This window comes from Scatophagus argus, chromosome 13, assembly GCF_020382885.2.
Source record: "Scatophagus argus isolate fScaArg1 chromosome 13, fScaArg1.pri, whole genome shotgun sequence".
NCBI lineage: Eukaryota > Metazoa > Chordata > Actinopteri > Scatophagidae > Scatophagus > Scatophagus argus.
The window spans coordinates 20,561,936-20,580,144 of record NC_058505.1 but is presented as its reverse complement, the minus strand read 5'-3'; the positions used below and the strand labels follow the sequence as shown (position 1 = coordinate 20,580,144).

At 40.2% G+C, this 18,209-nt stretch overlaps 1 protein-coding gene and 1 non-coding gene across 2 annotated transcripts in view; both read right to left on the bottom strand.

Annotated features, from left to right (window-relative positions):
* Positions 1–3,497, bottom strand: part of map4l (microtubule associated protein 4 like) — an 80,163-nt gene extending 76,666 nt beyond the window's left edge. The window contains exons 1-2 of the mRNA XM_046407779.1: positions 3,092–3,497; positions 2,771–2,970 (exon numbers count right to left, since the gene is read on the bottom strand). Of these exons, the coding sequence (XP_046263735.1) occupies positions 2,771–2,970; positions 3,092–3,219 (328 nt within the window). The 5' untranslated portion in view covers positions 3,220–3,497. The remainder of the gene's footprint in view (positions 1–2,770; positions 2,971–3,091) is intronic.
* A 4,865-nt stretch (positions 3,498–8,362) lies between these two features.
* trnag-gcc lies at positions 8,363–8,433 on the bottom strand. The gene has a single exon. It is a non-coding gene; the product is annotated as a tRNA-Gly (tRNA).
* Positions 8,434–18,209: the final 9,776 nt, after the last annotated feature.

The following is an 18,209-nucleotide window of genomic DNA, read 5'->3' as shown; positions in this document are numbered from 1 at the left end:
ATTGTTAACAAACTGGTTATCATTTGTTGATGAAAATCCTGAGATTGATTTGGAGACAGTAACACGGCCGGGGAGCTGGAAAGTCTTGTTGTTAAACCCACTGCTACATTATATTTACTGTTTGCCAGTCATACACGTATTGCTACTGACTTTGAATCTCGCTAGCATAAAATTAGCTTTCTGGCTAAAGGCTGAGCCAGAGCGGAGCAGATAAGAAATACAGCCTGTCGTATCTAGCATTCATGCTATTTACAGGAGAAGTTAACATTGTTTCCATAGGAACTTTATGGGATGAGAATTCCCTTAGAATCTCTGAACTGGGATCTGCAAGGATGTGAAATAGCTCACCGTGTTGTCTGAGAAGCTAATGTTAGCCAAAGCAGCTACACATACAGTCACAAATCAGAACTTCAGCAACAGCATGACATTATTAGATAAAAGCATAATTACATCTCTAATTGTGCTTGGTACAATTTTATCTTGTTTAAAACAGAGTACATCACCAATACAGACCTGAAGTTGATGCTGTAATTTTCGAAGTTACTTTGAAGACAATGTGTGATGTTTTCACATGTTACATGCAGAAGCTTTAAACTACCACCGATACCTAAATTACCATGAACACACTGATGTAAAGGGGATTTTACTTGATGGCACAGGCCCACACAGGAATAAAACAATTACACATGGACATTCTCTCAACAGAGTAGAAACTACTGCATTCCCTTGTTCACGCAAATCACACCCCCCTCCTCTTGAAGATTGAACAACTCTCTCTATATAATAACCCATCTCTCTGTGTGTCTACAGGGCTTTTGTGTCTGCTCTATTTAACTCTCCAGCCTGGACAACTTCTTTATCCTCCATCCCTCGCTCTCCTCTTCCTCAAACCCTCCAGTTTGCTCTTATCTCTATTACTTCATCTCCCTGCTGTACCTATTCCCTCTGTCTGTCATCCATCTATTGTTCGCTTCATTTGTGTTAGGTTGTATTAGTATAACCATGTTTACACAGAGCTTATCCTGTGTCCCTGTAGTGTCATTGTAGAAGAGGTTTAAAGGTCTATGAAATAATTAAAATGATGAAGTTTTAAGGCATTTTTCCAAACAACTTTTGAAAACATCTGCTTTGTTTCAAGGAAGAACTTACTGGACTTTCTTGAGTCTGAGAAAAAACCCTGACGTTGATATTGTGACGTCATCAGGGTTATCACAGCTTGGCTTTGGAGGCAGCAAATGTTTAAAGGAAAGCCTGTGGTAAAAATGTGAGGGGTGATGTTAAAAGATGTGGATTCATTTTTACTAGGCAGGAAGAGTGTAATGAAAGATGCTATCAGGTTGCATTATGTTAAGAAGTCTCCATGGTTGTTTTAAGCTTGATCTATTCCAGGGAGTAGAAGTTACATTTAAAAATCCAAAAAAATGTCTCTCACAAGTCTGCCACATTTATAGAAATGCAACACTACTAAACTACCTGAAATGTGACATATATTATTGATTAATTCTTTGATAAGCCGCTGGAGGTGTGTTACGTTACACAGTAAAACCAATAAAGCATGTAAGCAGGTGGCAAATGCTACCAGAAATACTGAATCATTAAAAGTGTATAATTTCACTTCAATTCAATTTATTTATATAGCATCAATTCACAACAAAAGTTATCTCATGACACTTTCCAATTAGAGCAGGTCAAGACCAAACTCTTTAATTAAATTGTAATACAGAGAACCCAACATTCCCCCTTGAGCAATATATATTATAATATCCCTTTTGGGACTTAAAGCACTACAGAACACATGTAGCGGCTTTACACTCAGATGTAATTTCCCACATCAATGTATGCCATCAGCATTGTATTTGGATCTTTGTTTATACCTAGTCACTTTGTCATACTCTAACTTAGTTTTAATTTACTGTGTAATATAGTAACGCATTCTGTGTACTCCCACAGAGAACTGAAGGTGGTGGAACATAGTTGACACATGAACACAAACAGGAATGCGTAAATATGGTATTCCATTAAAGAACCAATAGTTTTGTACCGGTCCACAAATCCTGTGTCCCTTCAGCCTACATGTCCAAACTTTCTAACATAGCTAATGTATCATAACGAAACATGGTTGGTGTGAAAGTCATTTAATTTTTTATTTTTTTTTTTAATGTTGGCACCTATGACTCTTTCCTGGTGGTGCATTCACAAAGCAAAGTGAAGATCTGAAATCAGAGGTTCCCCACTCAGCTGCACAGCATTGCATTCACACACCGTGATGTTTAAAAACCCAACAGGAATACATATAATCGTCAGACATGATTGTCCTGAACATCTGTTAGAAATCTAACAGTTGTATTGAATAGTCTATGAAATTCATTTTCCTGACTTCAGACTTCACGTATAAAGACAGACACATTTTTGCAGGCGAAGATCTGACTAGCAATTTAGCTAAATCTTACAAAAGCTAAAATATGGCCGAATACTTTGGGAACTTTAGCAGCGGTGGAAGGCAAAGAGTATCTATCTTCCTTAAACTTGTACAGCCATTGGTATGGTCCTCCCACACACACGCAAACACTGCAGTGAAATTGTTAGTTTCAGCCACTTTAATTCACCTAAATGACTTTAATTCAAGCCCAGCGATCATGCAAATTATCCAAATGACTGATTTTTGTCAGTGCCTCTAGAAAAGAGAACTTCCCTACAGGGATCAACATCACATTAGGGAAAAACATCACTGCCTAATCACGTCTTTGCATAAACACTCACGGCGACTTACCGCTTTTGGTGTCCTTTCCATCCAGCAGGGGTCGGTAGTCGCTCTTGGAGACCGTCTCTCCCACCTTGTCATCATAGCTCTCTTTCTCCAGCGAGGCGACAAAGTCTCTCTTCAGCAGGGCCTCAGCAGGGGCCCCACCCGGGACCCCACCTCCACCCCCACCCAGAGCATCTCGCAGGCTCAGGTCCATAGTCCTGTTGCTGGAAAGAAAAAGATTGCTTTATTATTCTTTGTTTTTTGATTTTTGTTTCCTCTTTTATCCACTCCATTTTACAGACTGTCTGACAGTCATGTTACCTGTGTGCAAAAAATAAAACTCACACTTGAATGCGACTGACCACTTCACACCTTTCCATACAGATACTGTTGATGCAGATTGAAGGAGGATCAAACGCTTGTATGGACATCCTGTAGCGAGAGAGGTCACGACCAAAGGGTGCATGGGACATGTGACTATGAAATGAGAATTACTATTCTGAGGCTCTATTTCTTGGGCTGTTACCATGGTAAACCACCATCTTTCTAGAATATCATGAATATCATTCCAAAATAAATTAATAAATATATATATGTGTATAATAAAATTTCCTGTCAAAACAAGTTAGAAATACGAACATGCTGCAAAAACCTTGAAGAAAAGGGCTTTTCTCACAAAGATGTTTGTAAAAAATTGAAAAGACTTGAAAACAAGAAGTGTTCAGACATTATTACTTGAGTAAATGGCACATGATCTCACAGAGGACTTATGGCTCAATTAAAACAGTTGGAATATAGATAGATAGATAGATATACTTTATTGATCCCAGGCTGGGAAATTGCAGTGCAGCAGCAGCAATACACACAACAAGCTACATACATACAACATAGCAAAATAAAAAGTGGCATATATAAAATATATATACAAGGCAATATAAAAAAGTATACATACAACAGTAAACAGTGTAATGTTTACTGTTGTATATATACTTTTTTAAAGTAGTTGGAATATAGTTTCATATATTGCCAGTGAACTACATTATTTCTTATGACCATCAGTCATAGTTTTATTAACTTTCTTTGTAAAGCGCAGGCCTGGTGTTTGTCACCATATGAGCAAGTAGCAGGTGAGGAGATTTTCCTGTGCCTGACGTATCAATGACATGTTAAGGATAAACAGAAATAAGCAGAGGAAGATTAGCAGCCATTCATTTTATTTTCAGAAAAACACCACCAACACCAGTCTGAAAATGCTGTGAACACACCAACATGTGCCGGGTGATTGTGCTGAAAGTGATGTTTGGTCGTCTCACGGCTGCTAGCCAGGCCATTCGGTGTCTCCTCGTTAGCTCACAGAGCCGAGGTCCTTGGGTTTGCGTGCACGTAGGAAATGAGAAAAAAACTCACCCGATCGTTTGTTTTACCGAAGCGATCATGTGAACGATTGTGGCAGTTAACGACACAGCACGTTAGCACCATGTTTTAACTTGTTGAAACAAAACAACAGAACACAAGAGCGGCGTCACGCATGCAGCCGGCGTAAACACACATCTCAGTAGCCCGCAAAGCCCACAATGCATTGCGGTTTCCCCACTCCGTTACATCACCGTTTCGAGCCCGAGCCGGCACAGATGGGCGTGTCGTGACCGTTTTCCGACAGGCGGGAGCAGTGCGCTAATTGCGCAAGTAGAGACGTTGTCATTGTGCTGAAAATAATAATAAAAGAGCAAGCTAGGCTAACAAAATCAACATCCTCGGTTGTATACGGCAACAGACCTCGACTTGATTGACGCGGGAATGTTCCCAGGTAGCCAATAGTAAGACAAGGCGGCAGTTGCGCTGCATTATGGGATGTGTAGTTTGTGTGTTATCAGCGCTTCATATTGACGGGACATTAGTAACAATAATAATGGATCTATATGAAATGAGCTCGCGGGTCGGATATAATTATACGCCGGGCCGGATGTGGCACGCGGGCCACAGAACCCTGCTTCAGAGCAGGTTCACTGTGCAGTATAAAACAAAAACGGTGCTAACCAGCACCAGAAGTGGTTCTTTGGCTCATAATCACAGGGAAGCCTCTTCTGCTGCTACATAACACCTTCTTGAAATGGAGTAATATAGAACCATTAGAGGTGTCATATAGCAATACTTTAAGTTGACAAAAGTGGTTCTTTGGCGGGAAAACTACAGTAAACACTGAAAATAGTCTTGAGATTGAGCTTTGGGTTGGATGCACTCTTTACTGCACCTGCTAAATGGCACAAACATAAAGCATAAATGGTGACAGCATGACCACCGAACAAATTCTTCTTTCTTTCTGTCCTCTGTTTCTGTCTATCCCTCCATCCAGCCTTCCAGCAAACAAGCTGTCATTGTCTTACAACTGTACTACACACACACACACACACACACAAACACAAACACACACACACACACACATATTGTGGCCAGTAGCCAGTAGGAGGACATACAGTAAAGTGTAAGCAGGGATTGAGTGGAACTGTAGGCCATTGTTTCAGAGGAAGGACACAGTACAGTGGATACCTCAGGAACACACACACACACACACACACACACACACACTCTTTCACTTTGGGCTTCTCCCAGCAGCTATATGAATGAATATCTTTTCCTGTTGCTGTCTCATGTTTCTCTTTAATACACACTTTTCCCAACAAATTCTGCTTTACCACACATAATTTTACCACACAGCACCTTCTCTCTAAGACATCTCAGACCCACACAAAAGCACACACACACACAGTTGTGTTTCCATTACATTACATAGACTTCCATGCATTTCCTGGAGCCCTAACCACCACCTAACCATAACAATAAACATTACTTGCCTAATCCTAACCCTTAACCTAACCCTAACCTCAGCCTAACCTTAAAACAAATCTACACCCTGATATTTAATGATTTATGTTACGGGGATTTGCATTTTGTCTCCAGAAGTAAGGCAGGTCCTCACAGTGTGACTGTGTAAACAGATTTTTGTTCTGACAACTATTGGAATACATATACACACACACACACACACACTCATGATGCACTCAATAATTCTGTCACTTCAATACAAAAATGAACCGATCCCAAGTAGAGGCTTCACAACCTCTATTACCCTCTTAGCGTATTATTGTGCCATATTTATCGCTCCATTGGAGAGGTTTCATAAGCCAGAATATTCGGTGGCCTGGAGCTGGTGTTCTTTGTTTTCTCTCACCCTCTCTGTCCCTCATTACTCACCATAGCGGACGTTTTTGTTTTAATTATTAATGCATATTTTTACTCACCCTAGCAAAGTTGAGTGTAATATAAAAATGAGCTGTTTTTACTAGTGTTGAAAACTTTGTATGACCTTGAATTTGAATGAATGAGATATTTTATAGGATTGTTTCAGTCCTTGCAGACAGCTTGATTACCTCCGGTCTACAGGAAACAAATAAAGAACTCTGCAAGTCTATTCAAGTTAGCAAAGCCTTCGCTGGATAAAATCACAGGCCAAAATAAATCTTTATTTACCATCAAAACTAATTGAAATTATTTAGTTATTTAGTTTTTTTCAGCCTCATTCTCTTCCTCCGCTCATCCTCTCTGCCATATGTTTCTGCTGTCATTACAGTCACTAATGATGTAAATTCTAGTACGACTGCCACAAGGTCCGTCCAGCACAATCACTTGATTTTCTCTCTGTATTTACAAAGATCTCTCTTGCCACCAAAACAGCCTAGACTCCTTGAGGCTTGGACTCCACCAGACTTCTGAAGGTATACTGTGGTATCTGACACCAAGCCATCTGTAGCAGATCCTTTAAGTGCTGGAAGTTGTGAGGTGGGCCCTCAGTAGATTGGACTTGTTTTTCCAAAACATTTCACAGATGCTCAATTGGATTGAGATCAGGACAATCTGGAGGCCAAAACACCACCTTGAACTCCTTGTTGTGTTCCTCAAACCATTCTTGAACCGTTTTGGTGGTGTGGCAGGGAGCATTATCCTGCTGAAAGAGGCCACTGTCATCAGGGAATAGCATTTCCATGAAGGTGTGTACTTGATAAGTGTACAATGTCAGTGTTATACAGAAGCATTATGATGTAACTGGTGGTAAGTAAAAAGCTGTGTGTTTCTGTGAGTGTGCGAAAGAAAGACAGAGAGAGAGAGATGATGATTTTGATGATGATGATGGGTTTGTTGGGTGAGACAGCTGTTGCACTCTGAGGGATTAAAAACTATCTCTGTACCCACAATCCCCTGCTCCAGCATCCACCACCTCTCCCTCTCTGAACCCAACCGTCTGCTACATAATCATCTCATCCTGTGGAACACTAACATCTCTCACGCAGGCATGTGTGTGTGTGTGTGAAAGAGAGAGAGAGTGTGTGTGTTTGAAAATCACATCATCACCAAAATGAATATCCATCACCCTCCCATCTCCTCACTGTACAACATAAATCAATGGCAGGATTTTTGGACAAATCTGAGTGAATTGGAAAAAAAAGAAGAAAACTGAACTTTGTGTAGAACAGTAATTACAGGGAAAAAGAACACTACAGATAACATGTAATGAGTTCCAGTACAACCAGTGCAGACAGCAATACGCCAGGCAAACTCTAACAGAAATAGTAATTCTTAATTTCACAGGAAACACATGAAGCAGAAAATTAAACTTAATTCTAAAAATGTAATATCCTGAGCACTGGCTGCTATGTTGGTTCTGTCGGTAAATGTCAGCATAGACTGGAGGAAATTTTGTCCTGAACTGGATCCGTCAGGTGGTTTCAGAGTGTTGGCTAAAAATAGCTTTTCATCACACAACACAACTGTGGTGACTGATACAAACATCACATATTGAACAAAGTGTGATTATGCTGAAAAACTGAGCTGGTGCCCTCACTCAGCACACTGACAAAGAGCTGGTTTTCACACAAATGCAAATGCAAAGTTGTTTGTCTGTTAGCGGCCAACAGTGCAGCTGTTAAAGCGGAGCAAACATTATCAGCAACAACTGAAAACAATTAGCAGGCAGGAATCACATTCCTTCAATTCAAATATTCCAGAACAACACTGATGAGCAGACAAGAGAGACAGACAGACGGATGGGCAGCTGACACATCAATAACATCAATAATAACATATTGAATAAAACACCAGGAAATAACCGGCTATCAGCTCTTCTGTGTTGTCACAAGTTGTTGCTTGTTGCAGTTCTGTGTTAACAGCTGAACTTGTAACAGGCTTAAATATCCTCGAATGCATCGATCAGTCGCACTGGTTATCCCCAACAGCACAGTCAGGAAAACAGCAACAGGAAAAAGAGTCTTTGCATTGTCATGAGCACAAAAGCGCATTTCATGTGGCAAACATTGCTCAAACGTTGATCCACAGGATGGCGACAAGTATAACTGGCTTTTCAGCAGGTGGGTTGTTAAAATATACAGGATTAGGTCAGTTTCAAGAAGAAGTTACAGGTGGAGAGCAATTGGCCTCATGAAAGAACTTTTCATAAACTTGTCATAAAAAGTCCTTAGGAGGGACCTGCAGACTCCAAAGGATATCGGTCTCCTCAGAAAGTGAAGGCGACTTTGGCCATTCTTGTACAGGGCAATAAATACATGCATTGGCCGGGAATCGAACCCGGGCCTCCCGCGTGGCAGGCGAGAATTCTACCACTGAACCACCAATGCTCACACTAAAAAAAACAATGCTTAATGCTTAAAGATGTAATATTTAACATTTCATCAACATCTCTACAAACAACTAAACTTTTGTTACATATTTTGTTGAATTGGGTTGACTTATATTATCACAAATATTTCCTACGATGCAACCTAGAAAAATCTGTAAATTTATTCAAGCTAAGTGTGTTTCATTTGGTCATCTGTCACTACACCTTCCAGGAGAGGGTGATGAAATGTAACGTCAAGAAATCCTTGTCTATTAACATTTCTGTCTAAGTCACATCAGATAAATCATATTTGTTTAACAATTTCCAGCATCTTCAACACTTCACTACATCATCAGACTACTTTGATGCTGCTGCTGCCCCAAGGAGAGCCCTAGTGGTCGAGACTACATACTGAACATTGAAGGCATTACGATGCTTACGCCAGATAAGCAGTACTATTCGTTCCTGCCTGGTATGGCAGGTCTGGACAACCTGTGAGTTTAGATTGTACTGAAAAGAAAAATTCTAAGTACTAGCAGATTGGTAAGAATGTCACAAATTCTCTGAAATCACTTTCACATGTCACGTAAGAATCAATCTGTTCATGTGAACGCTTCCAGGATGAAGCAAAATTTGATGAGGTGGTAACTGTCTGCTCACCCCTGGATTATGAATAATTAAGTGGATGCTCACAGCCTGGGGGAAGGGGCTTGTGGCCAGAGGGTGGTACACACCATTATTAATTACTGTCAAGGTGCCATTGAGCAAGATAATAGACCTCAGCTCATCATTAAACAGCGTCTGATCTGTCCGAAAATAAATGATTGAATTTCTCAAGAGAGTAACACACAAAAAAAAAACAAACACGGCACAAGCCATCCCACCACTCAGCAGAACACAGCCGTTTCTGCGCCACAGAATCATACAAGTTAGCTTTACAGCGGAGCCGCAGGACAGTCCAGCTCAGTGGTGAGTCAGAGCGCAATATCTGCTAATGATGTAACAACAGTGAATGGGGGGTCTGTGGCCCTGGGGAACCACTTCTTCCTGCATTCATGGGCTTGTTGGTCACTGAAAATGAAATAAAGGCTCCCCAGCCATTCAAAAACAGAAATCTCAGAAATGTCACCGCAACATATAATGAAATTTCTAACCAGCCTGATGGAGAACTTGAAGTTTCGAATAAGCACAATCCGGCCCTTATTTTTGTCACGTGGCCAGAAACATGCCTCCAAATGAATGGGAATGTCACTCTGCATCTGCTGGGCGTGTAAAGAAACAATTTCTAACATGTTAAAATGTACATTTAGATCAAACGTAGCTTAACAGCTTCAACTTACGTGATTACGTGAAGTTATGAAGACCTTATAATTAGCCTGCATGCAAACTTGTCTCATGCAGCTTTAAGGGACCAGTCCAAGATTTTAGACCCTGTGTGTTTGCTGTCTTACCTGTACTTCACTTGATGTGAAGATCGATATCAATTTCATCTGTGTGGATTGCAAACAAGAGTACATCCTAAAATGACGGACTGGTCCTTTCAATGTGTTAGTCGACGTCTAAGATGACAGGGCCCGGCAGACTCAGAGGATGAATGAGTAGCCTAATTCAGTTAGGTGCTAACAATCCAGACAGCTGAAATGTGTCTGGGAGTCCATTAGCAAGTTCAGAAATGACAAGTGTCAAACTTATGGTTATGTCAGTAAAAGCAGTTTAAATCATGGCTACAGGCAAGTGGAGGAGTTCCCTCTGGGCTTTTTTTGTGTTGTTAATAAAACCAGCTGCAACAAATAGACGATCACATAAGAAAGAATATTTCCCAGTGATTAAACATGAAAGACGAGAAGGAAAATACAAGTGAATGCATCACTGAGGCTGTAACTCAGACATGTTTCTCATTTTTCAGACTCATGGAGTCTAATGTGTTAATAAAATCCTGTCATGGCTGCCCAGCCAGTCGCCATGGTGACTCAGCAGCTCCTCGCTGTCTCCTTCTTGACGGGCACAAGCTCCGACACACACACACACACACACAAACACACACACACACACACACACAGACTTGCACAGTGTGCCTCTGATGAGCAGCAGTTTAGATTACTGCTGACAACACACTGGGTCAATCTATATACACACACGCACACACACACACACACACACACAGATCAGACATGCATGTACACATACAAACACACACATCCATGCACACACATACACACAGCATCAGTATATGAAAGAAAGGTGCAGACAGTCAGCTTATTCAACCGTCCTGATGACTAACAGCAAATCTGTCACATGTGGCTCTGCTCCGTTTGTGTGTGTTGTGTTTCCAAAGCGAGAAGTGATCATGAAATTCAAGTGCGCAGATGAGATGAGATGGAGAATACTCTTAAGAGCCAGTGATGGAGACAAAACCAGGGAGCTGAACTGAGAACACTACAGTACAGTGAATGATAGCTCCAACAATCCAAGTGTCATCTTGTGTTTTTGTTAAAGTGTGGGTGCAAGACAATACATTTTTATTTCGCACACTGATGATGCATTCATTTTAGTTGTTCCTCTGATGTCTGATTCTATATGTAGTCATGTGACCATTGTCTAGACTTATCAGGGATGTATCAGTGATCTGACTCTGTCTTTGTTCAGAATGATCCAGTATTCAATCTAAAACGTCACAAATGTAAAACCTCTCCACCTCGCTAGCATGTCTCCATTAATGTATTTATTTTAGTAATGTACTATCACATTAAAAAAGGTTAACAGAAATAGAAGAATTGAAAAAAACTTTCTCAATAATAATAATGTGCTTGACAGAAGATGGAAACATCATCCAAATAAGTTCTTAGGTAGCAAATACTTAAATCAGATGACTGATGAGCTGAAAAAGAAGAAGATGTGTCCGATGTGTCACACTACACTACACTGCAGACCCTGTTCACAAATCAGTTTACTTGTAAGTATGTATTTCGTCCATGCAGTTTTTCACAAAAAATGTATTTTTGGAAAAGCATCTCAAGTCTGTTCTGGGTAAAGGTAGATGATCATGAATAGTTCTGTCAACAGTGTAGTTTCACTTGATGTGATCCCATTGAGACACTGAGTAACAGGAAGACTACAGTTGATACCTTATCCAGTGTTTATTTTAAGCTAACTTCATTGTACTGCCACCTGAGGATGACTGCTTTAGTGTTCAATGTGTTCTAGAGTTAAAAAGGATTACAGGCAGTCAATTAATCAAATAGTCTGACAGAAATTTAATCAGCAACTTTTTTGATAATGGACTGTCAATGTCATTTCCCATTCATGCAGGAGAGCATTTGTGAGGTCAGACACTGATGGTGGACCAAAAGGCCTGGCTTGCAGTCTTTGTTCCAGTTCAACCCAAAGGTGTTGGATGCGACTGTGGTCAGGGCTCTGTGTGGGCCAGTCAAGTTCTTCCACACCAACCTCATCCAACCATGTCTTTATGGACTTTGCTTTGTGCACTGGGGCACAGTCATGCTGGAATAGAAAAGGTCCTTCCCCGAACTGCTGCCACAAAGTTGGAAGCATAGCATTGTCCAAAATGTCTTGGTATGCTGAAGCATTAAGGTTTCCCTTCACTGGAAGTCAGGGGCCGAGTCCAACCCCTGAAAAACAGTCCAATACCACATCTGAATTCAAAAATAAAGAGGTCTGTCCCAATATTTTTGTCTACATAGTGTATAGACTGAACAATAATTCAGACTAATCAGATGTGTTCACGTGCATGAACATGTTCAGGATTTCCATGTTTTGTTACTTTATACTATATATGCACTTCAGAGGAAAATATTTGACTTTTAATTTATTAAATTTACGTGATATATTTAGGTACTGAGCACACGCCAGGGCTAGCTCGTTAGCATGCTAACTTCAGTAGATATCTCTGCAATACAATAATTGTTGCTGTTGGCGCCTCAGTTGTGCTGTAATGTATGTATGTAAATTTGTACTGTAAACCTAAACATAATGACAACTCAGAGGCTTTTACAATTTCAGTTACTCACTAAAAAAAGAGGAGGTGACAATGTTGACATGCCTATCTGAGTCGCCTTACATTATTATGTGGTCCAGAGCAAGCAGTGGGTGATTCACACCTTCAGGCTGCACACTGGGTACAGCCACACTCACTCAGAGTCGGACAGAGAAGGGGACTGAGGGCACAACTCTGGAATGAACAAATAACGCAAATTCCTCTGCATGTTTTGCACGAAAAAGCACACAGCTATTGAATTCGTTTATTTTAACACTCTCCTCAAAATATACAAGAAGCCATCATCAGAGCGTAAACATAAGATATGGCAGGAAAGCAGAGTGATCGTTTCAGTGGCACATGCAGTCTTTATCATGAAGAATGAGGTCTGTGATGAGGATGTGATTAACGTTGTGTACTAATGGGTACATACATTTACATTCCCTTTTTTTATGAGACAATCAATTTGGATAGCACTACACGACTAATTTCATAATGAGTTATTTTCTTTAGAAATATCAAAATGTAAATGTTAGAAAGAGCATTCACATTAGGGTCAGGGTCCCAGTGCATTGGAAGCAGTCAGTGGAAGGGGGGGGGGGTACTTTGTACATTTTGTCCCTCACTCTATGGTACTTCCTGATGTCAGGTCTAATGTGAATGTCAGCCTCTGTGACCAGCAGGACAGAAGAGACCTTTGCTTGTTTCAAATCACGAACACACGGCGATGGAAGTTTGCTGGAAGAGGATGATGAAAATGAGAGAAGCGCACGCTCGTCGCGTCCTGCCTGGCTCTACTGTACCGTATGATGTCAGGTCGGATCTGAATCTCTGCCTCTTCCCTCAGCAGGAGAGAATGACCTTTGTTGTTTCCTCTGAACCCTCTGTTTGATCTGCTCGCTGCATCTCCAACATACACTCAGGTCAGTCAGGGGGTCACTTCTGATGTCATTATGGTACTGCACTGTGTTGGGCATTCACTGTTTGTTTGTCCCTCCAATAATGCATTATGTAAAAAGTATATAACGCTAAAGTGTAGAAAAAATGAAACCAGAACCTTCAGCTCCACAGGTGAGAAAACCTCATGCAAAATCAGATTTAAATTAGCAAGATAAAGTGATACATTGGTCAGTCGACATTTATCTGCTGATATTAACTTACTCAAGATAAATCCTGCCCTGTAAGTAACAAGAAATGTGAAGTTACATTGTATGCTTACCTTTATACCATAAAATGTCTTGCTTGTTGTGTATTTTGGCCAGGATGAAAAGAAAAACAAAACAAACAGGCATTTATAAGGGCAGATTGTACTGTGTTGATTTCTACTTTATCAGGTTTTCTGAATTTCTATGTTGGTATTGGCCTAAACAAATCCTCTCTCAGTAGAGCTATACTCAACACTATTATTCTTTAATGTACTATTTTCATACTTTTAGTGGCCTTGGACAAACATGATTTCCCAGAAGGCTTTTGGGGGTTAAACGTCACCAGCAAAGCAGAAGAGGAAAGTGGAGCGGCCATGTCCAGTTCAGACTTTAACATTATCAGTGAAGACATTTTTTAGACAGCTGAGCTTTGAGCTGAAAAGTTGGAAATGTGACATTTGAAGAAAAACGATGGTGGATATCTGACAGTTGTGGAAAATACCTAAGTACATTTACTCAAGTACTTATATTATACTATCTATAATTTATACTTTTACTTCACTTAGGTTACATGTTACTTTGATGTTTCAGATTATCAGTACAAAATAAAATAAATGATAAATGATTATTGTAGATTATACTGAATAAGGTCATTAAAATGAGAAACACTAAACTAATGAACAAATTGATTCATCAATTATTATCAATTATCCACTACATAAATATTATTTGTATGATTGTGAAACGGTCCACTCTGCATAATGACTGATTTTCTTCTAATCTTTTTCTGAATTACTCAGTCACTTAAGCTCTTCAAGTCTCTAATTTATTCACTGTGATCCATATTCAAAATCACTCATTGGTTAAACAGATGACAACGGGGTCAACTCACACTTTATTTAATTATCTGTTAAGGAAGGCTGCAACTAACAATTCTGTTCATTCTCAATTATTCTGCAGATTATTTTCATGATTAATCAACTAACAATTCAGTCTACCAAATGCCAAAAAAAGCTCATCCCAATTTCTCAGAGCCCTAAGAGATGTCTTCTAATTGTTTGATTTGCCCAACCAACAGTCCATTACCCCCTTCCTTTGCTATCAGAGATGTCAAAAAGCAGCAAATCTTTACATTTAAGAAGCAGGAAACACTAAATGTTTGACTTTTTTTTTTGATTATCAAAATAACTGACACAATTTTCTTTCAATTAGCTAACTGATTGATAGCTAATCATTCCAGCTCTACCCTTGGGACATATGCAACAAGGTGTCTCAAGGAAGTATGTCCTTGTTTTAAGGGGTCCAAAAATGTTGCAATCCTCTGATCTAATGAGTCCAACAATACAGACAAAAGGCATTCTGAAGGCATTTCATTCAGTTACAGTAGTTTGTGGATCAGCTTCTGTGAGACAGTATGCAAGCTCTCCTTGTCCATACTTTGTGATTATCTTCATATAATACAAAAAAAGTGTACAAATGAAATGAAGCACATATTTCAAAAACAAAAAAAAACATATTCAAAACCAATTCCTAACCTCCTCTCAGACAGTCATGGTGGTGCATATCCATTTCTGTTTACTTACAGTAAGGATCTGACGCATCTAACAACAAAAGCTCAAGTCGAAGGTGTATTCCTGAGTAATGTGCCTTTTTAAAGCAGTGCCGTTAAAGCCTGGACCCCTCATTGAAACACTGCTTTGTCTTTTGGCTTCAGTCGGTGAGCAGGTTCCCGTTAATGCCAGGGTTTGGCTCACAAAGCAACATTAGTGTGTTATTGAGTGAGTTTAACACGGGCCTTTCATTGACACAAAGGTGATTCACTGTTAACCAGGCAAGATCACCGTGGTAACCTCAACCGAAAACGGTTCAAGCTCGAGTAGTATAAATAACATGCCCACCTCCTCACCAGTTAGCTCTCTTGAATCAACGGAAACACTGCATACAGATTTTAGAAGCAATGAAAACAACACACTACAATAGACAGACTTTAGCTGGTAGCCCGACGGTCTGCACGATGATGCCTCCACAGAGCGGTAGAACGTTGCTTTCATGTTTTGTTCAGTCATAATAAATGTTTGCAGGGATTTCAGGCCTGCGAATCCCACTGTGGCAATAAAAATTGGCTTCAAACAGACAGCTTACATAATTCTCTACAGTCATCAATAATGAATAAAAATTCCTACTGTACATTAAGTCTGCTGCAGGTCTTTCGGGAGATTCTCAAGAGTAACCGATGCAACAGATCAGCCCAGCGAGAGGCCAACTTCACAATGTTCACAGACTCAGAGGGAAAAAGAACAATATTGTGTCAATGAAAAGTTGTCCCACTGCGAATTCGTTATCTGGCATTGATGCTTTCCTTGTTAACAGCAATTTTCTGACTGAAGCTTAAAAGCTGAATTCATTGACATTTTAGCCAACTGGGGGAACATAGCAAGCTAAACCACTACTGCAGTGTATATCGACTGTACTGTGTCTGCCTGGCCGACTTGTTGACTTAGTGAATGAGGGGAGAGCCTGCCCATTTCCTGTAAAAGCAGCTGATTATACCTGACATTGCAATTACTTGGCCAGCTGGGTGACTGCTTGACTGTCAAGACTGACTCAAACCTACGTCTCTCTGAAAGGCTGGAAAATTGACTGAAGATGTTGGTATACCTGGTCTGATGACCGTTTGCCTGACTTCTTGTTTGCCTGGCTGGTAATCTGGGAGGGATTGCTTGTAATCCCACCAATCCCTAAAGCAGAAATTATGGCATCATCATCACAACGACCATGCATTAGAACATCTCTTATAATCCACATAGCTTCCTGCTTACAGTCATAGGCACAGGTGGAACAGTGATTTTGAAAGTGCAAGGGGGGGGGGGGTTCTAAGAGCGCCATGTGAGCACTGCAAATTCAGTGAGGCTTTACAAGACAGCAAGTTCAGTGGCATCGCAGACCTTTTCAGTTTTGCGCACGGAGTAGTGCACATCATCAACGTAAATCTCTCGGGAGCATTATTGCTGACCTTGACGCCATGCTCAGCGTGTTTTGCTTTCCAGCTGCTGACAGCACATTGAAGAACTACGGGCTGGAGGCTTTAGCAAACATCTGTGACCACTACTGGTCACAGAGGGTACAGCCTTGGCCCTGGCGCAAACCGAGTACATGCTGCGGGATTTCCTCCCTGCGAAACGAGCTTGAGGGATGAATCCCACATTCAAAGAGGCTTCTTCAGCCATGCTTCTGTGAAGAACACCACTAGCCCCTGTAGGTGCAACACACCTGGTCTTAGGCATCATCAGCCTGTCTTTTTTGCTGATTTCATCATACGTAGTAACACACTCAAGATATGAGTGTTATATGAGTGCTTATATTCTTACTCTCTCTGTCAGAATTTGTACGTCTCTGCAAACAGAACTGCCGAAAGTGCATTCAGTTTCCCAAAGCCATTAGTTAATCAGTCATGACAGCCTCTGCGAGGAATGGAAAATGCCATGTTATGTTACGGATGTTCCAGTGAAGCTGCTCCCACTATCCAGTGCACTGGTCACTTCATATTCATATATTCACCACATCACTTTAAACTTTGCCTCAGCTGTACATGGTCATCTTAAAGAGCTGACTTTTATTTTGAAATCGTACATTAATCAAGTGTGTGTGTGTGTGTGTGTGTATGTGTGTGTGGAGTAGGGGTGGACAATATGGCCCTAAAATAATAATTCAATATTCAACAATATTTCAGGGTATTTCTGCAATAATGATATTCTTGATGATATGACAAAATATTGAAAAAATACTTCTGGTTTCGAAACTGTGACGTGTTTCATTCACCTCGTACTCAACCAGGTGCTTCTGCTACAGGTACAAGTTTGATGTTTTTTTCCTTTTGTTGGATATTTTTTCGGTGTTATCCCCATAAAGTGGATTCATAAAACCTCAGGATAAGCACAAAATTTTCACCAAAGTTGAAAGACTTTGAATCTTGCAGGGACGTGTTTTCTCCACTCAAAGGAAATCTTATTTATGCAACAACTTCATAAGCATCAGCATTATATGCATCACATTTTAGAAGAAAACGTACCAAACGTTCTCTGGTTCGCTTCTCAGACGCGAGGATTTGCCGCTTGCAGTAGGTTGAATGTTCATGGCTCTTAAAGTATTAAATTTTAAGCAATTTCTCCATTTTCAGATGTTTATCATTTATGATAACTGAGAAGATAATCAGCGAATGAATCAACAATGAAAATACTAATTCGTCACAGCTCTTCTGTGGTGCAAAGAGACGATTCTCCCTGTACACATAACTTGTGGACAATAGCAGTGAGTACAGTCTTGAAGACACTTGGAAATGAGTTTCAGAGTAGCAAGGGATTTGAACCAGCATCACACCCATCAGTTGCCAACCAGTTCTACTACCTCTTACCATCTCCCCAAAAATAAGAGGATATAAATGTTAGATAAAGAATGAATTGCATTATTGCATTTTAACATAAAAATGCATAGAATATTGTTTTTCATACATGACCAGATGTGCCATTTTGATTTCCAAATGTCTGTTAGAGATTACGCCTACTCTATGCCTGCAAGTTATGTCAAAAAATAAATAATTAAAACTCGAGAGGATCTTTTGATCAAACACAGTGTGACAGATGAGTGACAGACACGAGG